This window comes from Calonectris borealis, chromosome 1 (genome assembly GCF_964195595.1).
Source record: "Calonectris borealis chromosome 1, bCalBor7.hap1.2, whole genome shotgun sequence".
NCBI classification, from domain to species: Eukaryota; Metazoa; Chordata; class Aves; order Procellariiformes; family Procellariidae; genus Calonectris; species Calonectris borealis.
The window spans coordinates 44,755,032-44,770,898 of record NC_134312.1 but is presented as its reverse complement, the minus strand read 5'-3'; the positions used below and the strand labels follow the sequence as shown (position 1 = coordinate 44,770,898).

Sequence of the window (15,867 nt, the reverse complement as noted above, 5' to 3'; positions counted from 1 at the left end):
GCTGAGATTGACACCAGCTGAATGAACTAAAACATACCTTCCTGAACCACTCAGGATTTGTTGAGATTTTGGAGCGTTCCCATGGATTACTGCAGGCATCTAACATATGTGGATCTATTAAAACCCGTTTTGCACTGGCTTTCCAGCCGTGCTAATGGAGAAGGGCAGGCTTTTCTGAAGCCATTATGCACATATAGCATAGTGAGCCAGGGTATTGGTTCGAATCGCGTATCAGCTTCCCTAGTTTGAACACAGCAAGGGAAATACAAGTTTCAATCAGCCAGAGAGAGATTTGCAAAACCGTGTCTCAGATATTGGCAATGTGTGACTTCCCTGACTGCCCACTACTAGGGAGAGGTGTTAAACAGATCTCAGATGCATGCTTCCAGAAATGAAAACCATGCAACTCCTATCTCAGCATGTCTACAGTTTTATGGCAGTGAAGTAGATCTCACATAATAAAATGTGTAATCAGACCTTGGAACAGGCATGATAAGCCAGCACTCTTCCTTTTTATAGTTTGGCAAAAAGGAGGCTACCCTTGAAGTCAGACTTCCTTTGCATTCCCAGCCTTCGGCGTAGCAGAGCACGACTCCTGCAGGAAGGTCCTTTTCCCCAGAGACCACACAGCTTTTATTGGCCAGGGTGTGCTTTCAGGACTTGAAAACTGTGGGTTCAGATTTATTCTGACTGATGATAGGGATATAGGTCTCCAAGTTTCTGTGTATATGCTCTAACCAATTAACTACTACATAGTTTTGAATTACACTCCCATAGTCTAAGTGAGTTTTAAGCACATACCTACTCCAAGGACTTGAGCAAAACTTCAACAGCTTTCATTAATCTCAGTGGGGGCTGAGCCACCCAAACCTGTGGGATGCCCTAGACTACGGTGCTTTAAAAGCATGTGAGCTGATTTTAAACACCGCTGAGGAGACAGGGGAATGTGTTGTGAATCTTAGATACCTATCACTACCTAAATTAAAATGTAGACAGAGTTTAGATAGCTCAAATATGACTCTTATGACTGTGTGCATCACCATTCTCTGAGAAGGATGGGAGTTGCATTACCAGTTTACTTGACAATGCTGTGAAGCTAAATAGATTAGTAACTGGGAAACATTTTGCCAGCATAGTAATGGAGGCTGTAAAAGTAACTAGAGCTACAGTTTCTGTAGAAAAGATCTGTTGGTAAACACATATGGTGCTAACACATACTCGAATTAATCTTCCTAAACTGACAGATAATCCTGGAAGTAAAAACCAGTTCCTGTTTCTCTGAGTGAAATAAACCAAACCAGGAAAAGCATTAGAGTTTTTACATGTATAAAGAAAATCATAATTAAAGACATCATAAATGTTACTAATATTGACAGATGGTTTCTATGTAAACCTGGCCCAAGACAGAAACACAATCAAGGAGAATCAAAATAATTCTTGTGTTTTCTTCTCCTCTAGAGGTGTATTATTAAAGCCCGAAAGACCATAATGTGAGGATTTGGCAAGGTTTTTGGCTTTCCATTGCCCAGACTGTAGTGACAACATTACTTATGACTTTTCTGAGTAAGCATTTTCAGTTTTTAGCAAAACGTGACATTTGTTCCAGCAATTGAATGGTAGTTTCTCTCTTTCCAGAGCAACTGGAATCCAACTGGAAATATTGATTCTAGATTTTAATATAATCTTGGGCTTTGCTACAGCATTTTCTGAAAACTAAAAGATCATAGCTGCACATAGAATCCAAAGAATTAAAATGAAATCGTGGAAGGCAGATGTAACAGCATCTGTCTATAACCTGAGTGAATAGAAATGGCAGTTTTAATGGCAGATTTATCTTCACTAGATGCTATTATCTGCGGGGAGAGGAGGTCATGTGTTTATAAATAAAAGCTAATCCTTGGAGCAGAAATCAGCATCTAGATCTGCCCTTGCCCCTGCAAGTACTGTGAGCACTAGGGCTCAGAATTAGGACCCCTCTTGTCCTCTCTCCCCTGCCCAATCAGCATCAAATCCCAACCATTGTGTAAAAAGTAACACAACGAGCTCGCATCCTCTCCCCACAATAAACGACCTGATAAATAAGGCATCTTCCTTCAAAGAGGGTATAGGTTTGAAGTCTCCCTGAGCCAAAGTCATTAACCACGGATACTCAGCTATTTGAGGAAATTACTAAAAAGAGTGCCTTCCATATGTAGGTCAAGATAAAGGCTTTTGAGCTGCTAATCTTCTCTCCACAATGTAGAGGTAATCCAAAATTAGAGCGCAAATCCCCAGAGGGGACAGAGGTTTCTGTGGGCCAAGGAGGCAGCTCCCTGTAGCGTGCCGATGGCTGTGAATCAGGGCCCAGTACACTCGGGTGCCCAGCTATCAGGCAGGTTAAAGCTGTTTGCACTTTACTCAGCAACTCAGTTTTTTTACAATCTGACAGCTAAAGTTTATTGAAGTTTCCAAGCTCTGCTTTAAGACCCACTTTTGCTCCCAGAAAGGAGAGATCGGAGATCCGTTTTAGGATAAGGGGAGTAAGAAATACTATTTTTAATATACTGACTCTGTTGATTATCATTTCATCCGTGTTTTGAGTTACTGCACATAGACTTAGACATTTTCCAGCAGCATAGTGTTATATTTAAGCAAGCAATGCAACAGTTTGATCCATTTATTGTCTCTCTATTTATTTTACTTATGATGAAAAATAAGTCCTGTAATAGAGGAATACTCAATGTGTTATTTCTAGCATATGCTCACATACTTACCCAAACAGTGTACTGGGGTTCTGGGGTACTGCAGTCTTTTGCAAAAATATAGGAGCAATTTCCTGGGAAGTAGTAGTAGATGCCATCAAATGTTTCAAAATGATACTGTCCCCACGATTTGCAAATCCCATCTCGGTTCTTACCAGCATTAGGTACTGGAGAGAACACACTGAGTTTACAACAAGCACAGTAATCAAAAATTAACAGGTGTCACAGGCATCTACAGAAGTAAGAGCTCAGAAAGGAAATAAGAGCTTATAAAGGAAATACATAGCAAGGACAAAAGATAACCTCATTTCTTCAACTTTAAATAAAGTCAGTACATTTTTTTTAATCTTTAGGCTGCAGTTTTAGTCACATGCCATCATTGTAGGTTTTTAATTTGCTTCAGTGGATACATTTTAATTATAAGTAGAGGTAAGGGATTTAGATCTACCGCAGATCCTGGAAGACAATTCTTGTTGATCCCTTCACACAGCAGATTCCAGAAACTAGTACATTCCAATAAGTCACTGTTTGTTAGAAAAATACAGCGACTTTTTGGTTGTTCAGCTAACTATAAAAAAGCTGGCTAGCTACTGATGTACTAGACAGTGATCTATCTGTTATGGTATCTATGTATCATTATAGTCCAAGTGCTAAAATGTAGGCATTCCTGATGTTGTTCTATATATATATCCCTAACGCATATCATTTTAATCCTCTTGGCTACTAGTGGAATGACAGTCCTACAGAGGAATCACAAACATGCTGTTAACAGTGTTGTTTTAAAAACCTGCACCTTAAATCTCACTTGAAGCTGAAACTTGACTCTTTTGGCCCAAAACTTACCAATTTGGCACCTGCTTCCTTGCGCCTGAAATAACTGACAGTCACAGTCACCTGTCTCTGTGCAGGCTGCTCCATTAAGACACTTCTCAGGACATGAACCTATAAGCAAGCATAGCAGCCTTTTAGTAGGTACAGTATTTTGCAAACAGGCTGAGAGATCCACATTAGCTCTGTTTATTGTTAAATCATAAACAGCTATATTAGTTAAGAAAATCAACCAACAACAATCTCCAGTTTTTAACATTTACTTAATTTTATCCTTTGTGTTCCTTGGTTAAAAGAGAAGCAAGGTTCTCTCTCGTTTGGTTTGAGGCTTGTAAACTAACAAAGGAGCAAAAGGTCAACCTCCTCCCAGCAAACAAAAGGTCAAGTTCCCATGTAAAGAAACCAAATCCCAGTCCTGCTGATCTCGAAATACACAGGACACAGATTATTCTAATTGACTAAATTCAGCACAATTTATACATATGTTCAGCTCCTCCCTCCTAAGCATTACAGCAAAGGGTACATTCAGCTTATAAACTGTCCAGAATATATAATTTAGAATCAAAACCAATTATAAATAACCTTCTGCCCATGCTAAACAACATCAGTTAGTAGGTTATTTCTCTTAAGAGGTGACTAGAGTCGGAGACTTAAGATTCCATGGGAATGACTTGTTTTATGTTGTAATTATTAATTGTTTCCAGTTGGGTCTAAATCATCGTTCCCCACAAGTGGAGAAGAAAGGTAGTCCCAAAGCAAAATTTCATCAGGTTTTGCAGATAGTTGCTTTCCTTCTTGGGGGAGGATTAAAACCCTAGATACAAACGCTTACAATCTTGCTGACGGAGATTAAAAAAGCATTGCAAAAAGCAAGAAGTAAATGAAATAAACAGGCCCTTCCACTCCCAATGAAGCCAGCTGCTAGTGACATTAAATGGGAACAAAATGGGACCTTTACAGTAAAGCACACACAGAAGTTCCCAATGATTAAGAACATCAGCCTTCACTGTGAAAACTCCTTTCCATGCTTAGTTTTGAATTTTTTCCATTTAAGAATTGCTTTCCAAATATACACAGATACTCTGAAAATACTGACAAAGCAGAAAATACTGTTTATAGAACAGCACTAATGTGGAAAACTTCTTTGTTGTTAGAATTGTGAGCTGTAAAATTACATATATTCATTTACATGGAAAAACACAGCAGAAAGCACCTACCCGGGCATATGTATTTTCCAAGAAGGATACCAAAGTTCGGTTGCATACAATGAACTTTTCTGCAAAACAACTTCTGTAACTTGGACCTGCTTTACGTGTTTGTACAATGCTTAAAACCCTCCAGGAGCAGCTGCGGGCTCATTGCCCGAGCACCCCTGTTCCTTCGTGTAACCAGTTACACGCCTCTCAGACATACATCCTCTGCCAAGGCCAGAAAAAGTGGCAGAAAAGAAAAATTGCAATGGAACTAAACTTTAAAAAAAATCAAAGGATTGGCTTAGTTAGCTGTTCAGATTTGGTTGTAAGGCATTATTTTGAAAGTACAATTTTAACAGGAATTTTCCATGATTTAACATGGATAAAACAAGAAAATGAGACAGGGCAGGGTTTTGTAGGGGACATAATGAAGAGGGCTTCCACAACCCATGGTAACACAGGAGGGCTGGTAGAAAGGCAGCATTTTCAGGACCATCTCTCCTCTTGCAGGTGAGGAGCATGGCACTGACCTCCTGGCGCACTCCGCGTCAAGGCCCTATGAAGGTACGACGGAGGAGAGGCAGCTTGAACCTGTCAGAGAAACGTAAAAGCAAAATCAGGGTATTTGTGCTTTACAAATGAGCCAATATGAGCTGAGGCCTTGCAGCCTGACATCGGGTTGGGACTTTTAATACAGAAGAGTAATTTGCGGCTCAGCCAGCATATGGCACAGCCACAGGCGCTGCAGGAGGGATTGGCAGCCTGGGCCAGTGGGGAAGGCAGTGACTGCAGCAACCAGCACCATGGGGAGGAGAAGCACGGCTTTTGGGAGGATGAGGAAGGATACAGCTGCACTGTGGGATCACCGCTGGCCTCCTCTCCATGCCCTCCAGTGCCAAAGAACGAGCGGCGCTCCACCTGGGAAGTTTTGCATTTACATTTGGAAGAAAGAGTGAGGGGACAGAGAGCACTCCTGCCCTTTTCACATCAGTCAAATACCAATAGTTGGAGAGCTCGAAGATGCGATATCCCTCCATTTCATCCTCTCCCCTAACTCATGCTCTGTGCTGCACCCCAATCATCCCACTGTGGCCACTCCAGCTGCAATGGATTTCACGTCCTCCTTGAGATCCTTCAGAATTGCATTTCAGTTCATCCCAAACAAAAGAGGAGGCGGATCTGCCTGATCTGCTTCCTGTCTTGTTTAGGAACTGGGGAGCATCGGACTATAAGGAAGCCCTGGATCTGACCCAGCGTTCTGCTACTGCAGCTTGTCACGTCGCATCATCCCTTCCAAGAACTGATCCCATTCCAGGCTGAAAGCACTCTGGGGTTTTTGCCCCCACTAGTCTGATTGGAAAGTTTACCAGGGTGAAATGCTGGGTAGTTACATATTTCCCTCTTACATTTATTTCATGTCCAGTTTAAATCCTTTTGTTTTATAAAGCTTGGCCCTTTTGCTTAAATAGCTGTTCTTCCTGTGTCTTTTATTTATTCCCTCTCTGATGTTCTATGAGAAAAGTTACCCTTCTGTGCTCCCTACAGATGTATACACCAGCCTTCAGCCACACAAGTAAGTAAAACAAATTGTTTAAGTCTTCGCTTGTAAGCTGATTTCTTTCTTCCCTCCTGCCGCCAGTCATTCTCCATGTCTGGAGTTTGAACTCATGGATCTCAAAGCGAACAGTACTGCAGAAGGAACAGGTTAGGTTAAGTCTCACTAATGCCTGGTACAATGACATAAAAACTTCCCTTTTCCAACTGGAAATACTTTGTGGGATGCATCCAAGTAGCACAATCTCTCTAAAATCAGCCTGAAATGGACTTCATCAAATCACCATGCGGGGGAAGGCCCCCGCACCAAAACTATTCCCGCACGGTCCCCGTGGCCTGTCGCTAGCTGGAGAGGATCTTTTGCCTCCCTGCACAACAAGACCCATTTCCACTTCCCCTGATAGTTAGTCTGAGCCGTCCTCCTCAGGCAAGCAGCTTTTGGCCTTTGCGTTATTTCGGGGAGGTAGAGTGTCCTTGCTGTGACAGCACTTGCCTGCTGAAGGCCTTCCTGGGACATCGTCAGTCCCGAGGGCCCGTTTCCCTCAGAGGCTCGATTCACTTTAGCATAGCGTTTCACACCAGCTACCTTCTGACTCGTTCAGGAGGCACATAGATCTCAAAGGGACTCAGAGAAAATCATCTGTGGTTCGGCTGCTGGCCCCCCTCAAGACCCTGAGGAGGGACCGCCTTGGTCTTCCTGCCTGCCCCCATTGAATAGGATTATAACCCTTGCTTGGGGTCTGTAGCCCGAGACGTGTGTACCAGGGGGGGAACGAGATCCCCCTGCTCGCTCTTAAATTTCAGTGCAACATTGCTGGGATGCAGCGTTGAGGCAGCGGTGGGCCGGGGCAGTGGGAACCAGGGCTGAGATGGAGCCAGCACCGCACCACGTGTGGGAGGGAGCTTTGCCGGTGGCGCCGCCATTGTGCCTCTCACCAAACGCTAGCAGCTTTCCGGGGCTCTCTGTCTTTTGCCCTCACAAAAAGACAGAGGCGTCACGGTTTTATTTCCCATGGTGTGCGTCAGTGGGCTCGTCAGGGTGGGTCGCCCACCAGGCGCTTTGCTGAGAGTGATGAAGGCATGAGGCCGCGGGCTCGGGCTGGGGGAGAGCGGGTAGGGAATAGCTACTCCTCCTCACTGTCCTCCTGTTACCGGCCCTTCTCCCCACAAAGGCTCCTTTGTAAGGACGGCAAAGGCCTGGAGCAGAAAAGGGGGGAGGTATCACCTACCTCGGCTGTTACGAGATCCCTTTTCTGTCGAGTTGCATTAAATTCATTTCTGGAAGAAAACAAAAAGGATCTTGTACAATCAAAGGTCCCTGGAGCAACCTGAAAAAGCAGCTCCCCAGAAAGAAGTGTTTCTCTCTGATTACCATCACTTTATCAAAGAGGTCTTTCTTGGGTTAACATTTAAAAACGTGGGGTTTTTTTTTCTTTTTTTTCTTTTCGTGGTCTCATTTTACAGAATTGGGCAGCACTCCGATCTCTGCTTGGACAGGGAGGTACCTGGAGCTTGTGGGGGAGATGTAAATAGGCAAAACAGGCTTACATGACAGGATACAAAACTGTAAAGCGGCTTCATATTTACTTGACTCTGCGTGGGAGTGGCTGCGAGTTCCCCCAAACGTTATTTGAATATACTGTGATGGTACTTTTAATAGCAAGAGATGACTCTCCAGCTGACTTAAATGTGTTATTAAGTTTAGAAACAAGGGCATCAAACTACAAAACATACTTAGTTTTATCAACAGTCCAAGTTGGTGTATCATCTGACGTGCATGTGTGTTCGCTAGATGTATTGGAGGTCATTAGACATCCGAAGCTACATCCGACTGGATGCTTCCATTTAAATTGATGGCATAGTTCCCATTTAATTCAATGGGATCAAGAACACTCCCTAGTTTGGGTTTTGTTTGGATTTCAGCTTCTACATGAAAACTTGTATTGAAAATGTTTATTTTAATGCTGTATAGCACTTACTTTTCTGTGCTTCAAATAGCAGCTAGGATTTTATCATGCAATTACAACTGTAGAAGGATACTCATTTAATGTATTTTTCCATTAATCTCAGGAAATCATGATCTCATCCTGGTTTCATTCCATTATTCTTCTAAGCTTTCTCAAGACCATAGAAGTATCATTTTTTCATAAGGACCTCCGTTTTTCAAGCAGAGGACTCATGCAAATTCTTTGAAAAGAGTTGTAAACATTCTGAAAGTGTGTTTTACATCCAACGTACATGTACATGACATTTTACATATCAAATTCAAGGCTATATTTTACTTTCTAACTTGCACTGCATCACACTTATTCATTCTTGTGCTGTTTGTAAGAGTTGACAAATAAGGAATAAAAACTTACCTTGAAGTTCTTTTCAAAAGAGAAAGCTTGCAATAAGACCCTGTAGATTAAAAAGTCATCAAGTTAAATGTTTTTTCTACAGCCTCACTCTGCACTTGGCAAACAACAGTTTGTCAAGTTTAAAACAACACGATTGAATTTTGTTCTTTAATGATCCTAAGTTTTCCAGAACATCTTTACACAAACTTTTTCTGTTCCCAAGGGATGTAGCACTACATGCTTTCCTTCCTGAGAGTTTGATTCTCTCAAGTGCTCATCACCTGTGAGTTTCCATGGTCTCAGCTCTGGTACGTGCTACCATGAAAAAGAGCAAAGAGTTCATAGTTTTTCAGCGGCTCAGAACAAAACTGATAAAATACAAGAGGTGCTCAGAGCTTTCCAGAATCAAACTTCTAGGATGGTTACCTATAATCATTTTCTGAATGTAACTTGTAAAACTCAATTGCAATCCACTTAAAATGCTCTAGAGTCCATGCTTTAAAAAAAACCAAACCAACCAAATTCTTTCTCATATCGCCTTAGAAATCTTTATAATTGCTGCTAGAAAACTATCTACAAGATTCATTTGCATTACAAAGAAAATAGGATCATTTCTATAACCAGAAGTGCGATTATTTACCCTAGCATTCTAAAAATGCTTAAACAAACGGCAAGTGCCGTGATCAAACAAAATCATACCCCGTTCAAAATCATTATATGCTTACTCATCTGCCAAGAATGTCAAGAAAACCAAGAGACTTAAATTTCGTTCCTAAATAATGGTTTTGTAACAAATTCAGACATAAAAATGTTTGGTTTTTTTTTTAAATAAAAGCTATATTTTATTTAAATAAAAGCTATATTTTATCTGTGAGAGAGAATGGTGATATATAGTTTTTTAAACTGTGTTAAAAAACTTTTTTATTTGTGAATTCCAGCAAGGGTCAAAAAAAATGCTTTATAATGATAGAAAAATAAGGAGCCGTATTATTAAAATATTTAGAAAAATCTTTTTTAAAGTTAGTATTACTACAAAAATGAAATAAAGTTCTTACCTTGCAAAGAGGACAGCAGTGAATGAAGCAAGAATATACTCCACGGTATCATTAAATTGAGCTTTCCCACAACATTCATTTCAGTATAACTTAGTAATAGGAAATTTATCCAAATTAACGGCTTTGATTACGATGGCATCTTAGAACTATGTATTTCTACAGTGTGTTTAAATCCTTTAAAAGTTAGATAGTTGGATGCATTATTTAAAATAATGCAATGCAAAAAAGGAAAAGAAAGCTTGGTAGCTACACACAGCTTCAGGAGCTTTGCAAGCGCTGCATGCAACTTTCTGGCTGCATGTGTCGCATTAGTAATGCATAGTAACTCCTCAGCGGAGTCTGTATTAGTTACACTTTCGCTAGACCTGTGAGTATTACTTCTCTGTTGAATTGAATCAGCCCTTTATAGCATAGCAGACAATGACATAGAAATGTTGCCATGTCATGATGCTTTGAGAGTTCCTTCAGTCGTCACGCACCTTTGTGTGCTTTTTGCGCTGAGTGCTGCCCTTTACTGCTTATTACAGTGAAGTATTTTTGCAAGACCCTGCAATGATGCTACTGTATAAATTACAACCAGATGGTTTTAGAGATTAACACATTAATGTTCCTTATCTGTTCTAAAAGGAGAGACATGAACTTCCATTAAATAATACACCTGGATTTTTAAGAATATTTTAGATACATTTTTGTGTATAGTTTGCTTATATCACAAAAGAAGGCTTCTTAGAGGATAATTATATTTCATTTTTAATAAAACGTTATGAAAATTTCATATTAGCAAAAAGGAGGAAGAAGTCAACAGGGCCAATGGGGTTTGTTTCTAATTTTCATTAAAATATAAAAATATAAAACAATTAATATAAAAATTAAAAATTATCATATTTTAGAATAGAAAATCTTACCTGCTTTACTCTAAGATTAACAGAATCATTAAAAAGCACAGTTTTAAAGACACATATAATGCTAATTGAAACTGCTACTACTCATTTTATTTTGCGAAGCCTATCTTTTGCCTAACCTTCCATTCTTCCTAGGATGTGCTTTGTGAGACTCTCTGAGCATGCTACAGAAGGTAGGTTTGGACCAAAATAAAATTCAGAAGTTGATGGCCTCTCTCAGGTAAAAAGTTCTCCCATCATTTCTTCTGGCCTTTTCTCTTCCCCACTCCCCAGCTGGACTAGAAGAGAAGACAAAGGAGAACACTCAACTTCTCCACCACAGACAAAAACAAAACCCTGTGTCCACACAGCAGCTAACAGTACTCATGCAGGTTCAGGATCACTGGTGGCCCAAGGATACTTATTGCAAACTGGTATATGTTATAACATGACACTGTGTTCAGAGTATTTCTTAAGAATTATTTTTTTATTGTTGGATCTGAGAAGCTGACATTCACATAATTTGCATTTCAAGAGGTTTTTGGCTTTGTTTTTACTTCTGACTAGCTACGGGCTGGTCCCATGGACTGGCTGCTTATCTGCAGCTGGACTTGCATCTGCCGTGTGGTCATCTGCTCCATGTGGTCCAAAACCACTGCAGACTGCAAACAAAAGCAAAAGAAGTGAGTTCCTGATCCAAATTAACACACTGATGTAGTCATACCCACAGACTGTGAACTATTATGTGGGCACCTGTCTTACAGGAGGTGGCAGAGGCTACTCAACATTTTACCTTCTCATAAACCTACTCTTAGAGGACGATGCCTTAAGTTGCTCTCAAACTGAGATGAACCCAAGCATTAGATGTTCCAAATTCCATTACCAGCCTCCATGTTATCTTACTTTCAAGGAAGTCTGGTTTAGAAACTGTTTCACACTCTTCTGAGAAATCTGATCTGGGATTCTTCCCTTCCTCAAGACCATATTTCACACCATGCTTCACATGCAGCTTCACAAATAAATCTTTCCATTAATATAAATGAACTCTTTTGGTTTAACAGAAACTATCAAAAATAGCCTTTTTTGTTTCCCCCTCAATTTTTCTATAGCAAGGTTGAGGCACTATTTGGTGGATGTTAGTATTTCACAGTTGTTTAACTTCCAATATTTAAAAAGTAGGCCAAGCCTCATCAGCTGCAAAGGGACTTTGTAAGAGTTAGAGCAATAGGTTTCGTTATATCTCTGGATATCTCTGCTCAAGGCAGGGTAGGAAACAACACTGTCCCAAGCACATGAAGGATGTTGGCTAATAAGGAAAAAGAATTATTCAGCCAAGTACACTTAACTGTAACTCAGAGGACTATACTAAGAAAGAGATTAAAAAAATTTGAATCAAATTATATTGAGGCAATGACACACATTATCTACACAAGTAGTAGAATACTCACAGATTGGGACTTCTGAAAAATTTGAACAGAAAAATGAATTAGAAAATAATCACTTTTGTAAGAAAACAAACACAATACAGAACACACTGGTCCATACTTAAAAAATGCTAGTGTTACACTTTTAAGTTACAGGTTTTTCTTTAAAAATAAAATTTAAATATTTCAATGTTAATATATTTGTATACTACAGTCAAAATTAATTTGCCCAAATTTTCCAACATAACATTTGAAAGAACTTAATTTTATATACAGGTTACACAGTTTATCATCAGGATTATAAACAATGGGTGAGAAAATAACCGCCTTCAGTGCCACGGGTACAAGCTTGCCCTGGTTTGGAATTGGATCCGGTGTCACCATTAACAAAACATGGTACTTTTTAGAGCTCGCACTCTAGCCTTCATTGAACCGGCGTTTTCAACAAAGAATTCAAGTGAGGCTGCACATTTTGACGTGCGCACCTGACGTTCCTAAGGATTAGCATCAGCGAAACTAATGAAAGAGCTGGACGATACGAGATTTCTTCTTTTCCAAGAACCACCTCCACAGCTGCTCAAGAACCTCGCTACAGGCTTGAAGATCAAACAGTCACTATTTCTCCATGGAAGTGTGTCTCTGGCCAGAGCGAATGCTCAATGACAAGAGCTTGATTGCCATCCCTGCAGAATCAGGATATCAGCAAAGGAAACATTTTTATGAACAGGTTTTCTCCTTTACACCTTCTAACTTCGCGGTAGTTATGCTTCCCCGATGAAGTTAAGCCCTCTAGTGGGTGATCAGCAAGTAACCATTTAGAATAAAAATCTTCAGCCACCCAGGCAGACACCAGCCCGATTCCATGAACATTTCTCATTTAGAAAGCAGGTCTGTGGGGATGACATCACTCTACAGAATTAATAGGGCATTTTTATAGTATCAGAGTTCAGTTCAGAAAGCATTTTTATTACACTGAGAGCCTTTTGGTTGAAGAAATGACATGCAGATATCATCTCTGGATATATTAGTAGCAACACAAATTTTATTTTCAGCCTTTCCATAAAAGAACAGCAAAACAAAAATCCCCAATTGTTACAAGCTGTTCTGTGGACAGAAAAACTGATACATGAGGTTTCCCCATAACTGTGAAATCCACCCCTAAGGTTACTGGCATCAAGTACTGCATCTCCCCATGCCCCCCCCCCCCCCCCCCCCGAGTTTCACACCACAGTAACTTTGTGTCCTCTCTTTTTCCCTGCACCCAACTGCTCTAACAGCTAGGAAAGAATCAGTTTTGGACAAGCCACGGCACAGGGTATGTATGTGCCAACTGGCAGGCCAGTACACATTTCCTAAGCAATGAGCCATTGCTTTTCAGTCACCACATGAGCCAAACAGCTAAAAGGATTATTTTTCCTCAGCTGAAGCTAATTAACATCTATCAGGATGCCAGTTTTCACAAAACTCACAGGAATTCAAGTAATCAAATTTGAAGCTAGCCCTGCACAGCATCTTTTCCTTAGAAAGCCAGGCTAGGAGACAGAACACCGCAGTTTTCAGCAGCCCAAGAGCTGGTGAGCAACTCTGCTACAAGGTAGAAACTCTGAGGAACTCACTGGATGAGAAATGGGTCAGATCTAAGGGTGCAGAAAGAGGGGACTGAGGAAAGCAAACCATGCACCTTGCCAACGAGACAGCACGCGTCTGGAATAGAATATCTCGTTCACTTAGTGTAAGACAAAAAATCCTGGTATGTAAATTGGCGATAGAATATACAACAGTCCCCTCCACTTCCATGGAAGTGTGAGGGGTTTGAACAAGAGTGTTCTATTCAGGTCATGTAACGCAGTATTTTGTGGCAAATGCTGACAGCTAAAATGGGAGATGGATGGAGAATTCCTTTTCAGAAGGAATTTGTTCCAAGTTACATGTTTAACTCTTGAATAACTACACTTCAGTGAAGATGCCTTAAACGCCTTTCTACAGAACAAGCAGAGATATAACAGATGTTAACATCTATAAAAAGCCACGATCACCTATTTTCCTAAACTAGAGCAAAAGGGCAAAAATTTACTATCCTTTCCCATTCCCCAACCCAACTCACAAAGGAAGCCAGTTTAACTTTATGTTGACTGAGTACACTGAAATGACCTACCATTAAACAAGTGAGAGAAGAAATACCACAGTAACAGAAAGCCCAACAAAAATCTCAAGTATCAAGGTGAGATTTCAGTATCAGTGTACAATGAATGACACAAAAATACCAGGCTTGGAGAGCGATACAGCAGAAGCTAGGCTCTCAGTTGGTTAGTCTCCAACGTTTCTTCCAGTTTCTCTCCAAACTGCTTTTCAAACAACAGTCCAGGGCTGTTCCCGTGCCTGTTGGGTCAGCCCATAGCCAAGGCCTCATTCAACTACTTGCAACCCTTCCAAGGGACAGAGTTAGCCTTTCCTTTTGTTGGCACACCCCACATCTTACTCAGAACTTTACTCTTCTTCTTTGTCCCTGGGAGATCACTTCCAGAACGACAGTCTTCAGTTTCAATGGACGAGAAACTGGAACTTCTCCAACATTTCTTTTCATGTTTGACACACACACCCTAGCTAGATCTTTGAAAATTACTCTTATTTTCAACTCCAGGTTTTTCCCACTTACTTCCCTATCTTCAAATTGCCTCACCTAGCTCATGACATAAGCAACTGTGACTTCCACAGAGATTTCTTTTTATTAAATCATTTAATGTTGTTCTCCAGGTCTACATCCCTCTGTGCTTGTACTCTGTGAAGATGTGGTTGAAGAATGAATAATTTAGACCCAATCTTATTTGTAACACAGAATCCTTTTTATGTTTTACATTTACAAGATACTATTTTTCAAACAGAATATATGGGGTTTGTTATTTAAAGAAAAAAAAAGTTTCCTACATTTAGACATACGAAGCCAGAAAACTCTGCCTCTATTATCTGGTACGGCAAGAGTTCAACAAACCTCCCTCCCCTGCCCCCATTACTTACTTTGGTTTTGACAATGTAAACTTCAAATACGAACGTTACAACAGCTGCCTGAATACCCACTTTAGCACTATCTTGAGGGAGTTACCCTCAAGGGGCAAATTCCTTGCCACTAACCACTCGCCAAGCACAAACAAAAGCAATTCACGCAGATGGACAATACTCACTGCCGTATAATATTCCATAGTGGTGTTTGGAATGTCACTCTCAGTGTGGTATTTCAGGTGAATAAACAAGGAAAAGAGAAGTCCTTTGCAAGAATGCGAACCGCCAGCGCTGAAGCGTACAGGGGAAGATACGTTAATATGCTGCATTACGCCAGGGCGGCATACTAAAGCCAAGTCACGTAATAGACGATATACAAGTTACCAGCTAGGAGTCAGATCCACACTCTCCTGCATTATGGATTAAGTCTGTAGCCAGGCTGAGACAGACATTTTCACATGGGAAGAGCATGGGCTACTCACGTTGGTTCGTGACACCATGAAGAGTGGCCATCCAGGTACTGGAAAAGGTCCACATTTGTTTAGATTTACCAGAAAGGTAAAGATTGAACTCTGCTTTAATGAACTGCTACTGTTGCATGTATCCACAAAAAAACAGGATGTAAGCCTTCTTTGTGTTCTGACAACCACACATTCACCAACAGGAGAAAGCTTTTCTTTATTCCCAAGACCCTATCTATCTGGACTTACTTACTATGAAGGCATAAAAGAGAACTGCGAGAACTGCCACAGCCCTCTGATTTTACTTTAATACCGATCAATTTGTGTATCAATCTCAAGTTAACACACAGTGAAAAACCTATTTACCCACACAGAAAAATGCAATTTAGAAAAA

At 40.6% G+C, this 15,867-nt stretch overlaps 1 protein-coding gene across 1 annotated transcript in view; it reads right to left on the bottom strand.

Annotated features, from left to right (window-relative positions):
• OTOGL (otogelin like) overlaps positions 1 to 9,813 on the bottom strand; it is a 98,401-nt gene extending 88,588 nt beyond the window's left edge. Inside the window, exons 1-6 of the mRNA XM_075150518.1 lie at positions 9,711 to 9,813; positions 8,677 to 8,716; positions 7,546 to 7,594; positions 5,293 to 5,353; positions 3,585 to 3,683; positions 2,754 to 2,908 (exon numbers count right to left, since the gene is read on the bottom strand). Coding sequence (XP_075006619.1) covers positions 2,754 to 2,908; positions 3,585 to 3,683; positions 5,293 to 5,353; positions 7,546 to 7,594; positions 8,677 to 8,716; positions 9,711 to 9,789 — 483 coding nt within the window. The 5' untranslated portion in view covers positions 9,790 to 9,813. The remainder of the gene's footprint in view (positions 1 to 2,753; positions 2,909 to 3,584; positions 3,684 to 5,292; positions 5,354 to 7,545; positions 7,595 to 8,676; positions 8,717 to 9,710) is intronic.
• Between the last annotated feature and the right edge of the window lie 6,054 nt (positions 9,814 to 15,867).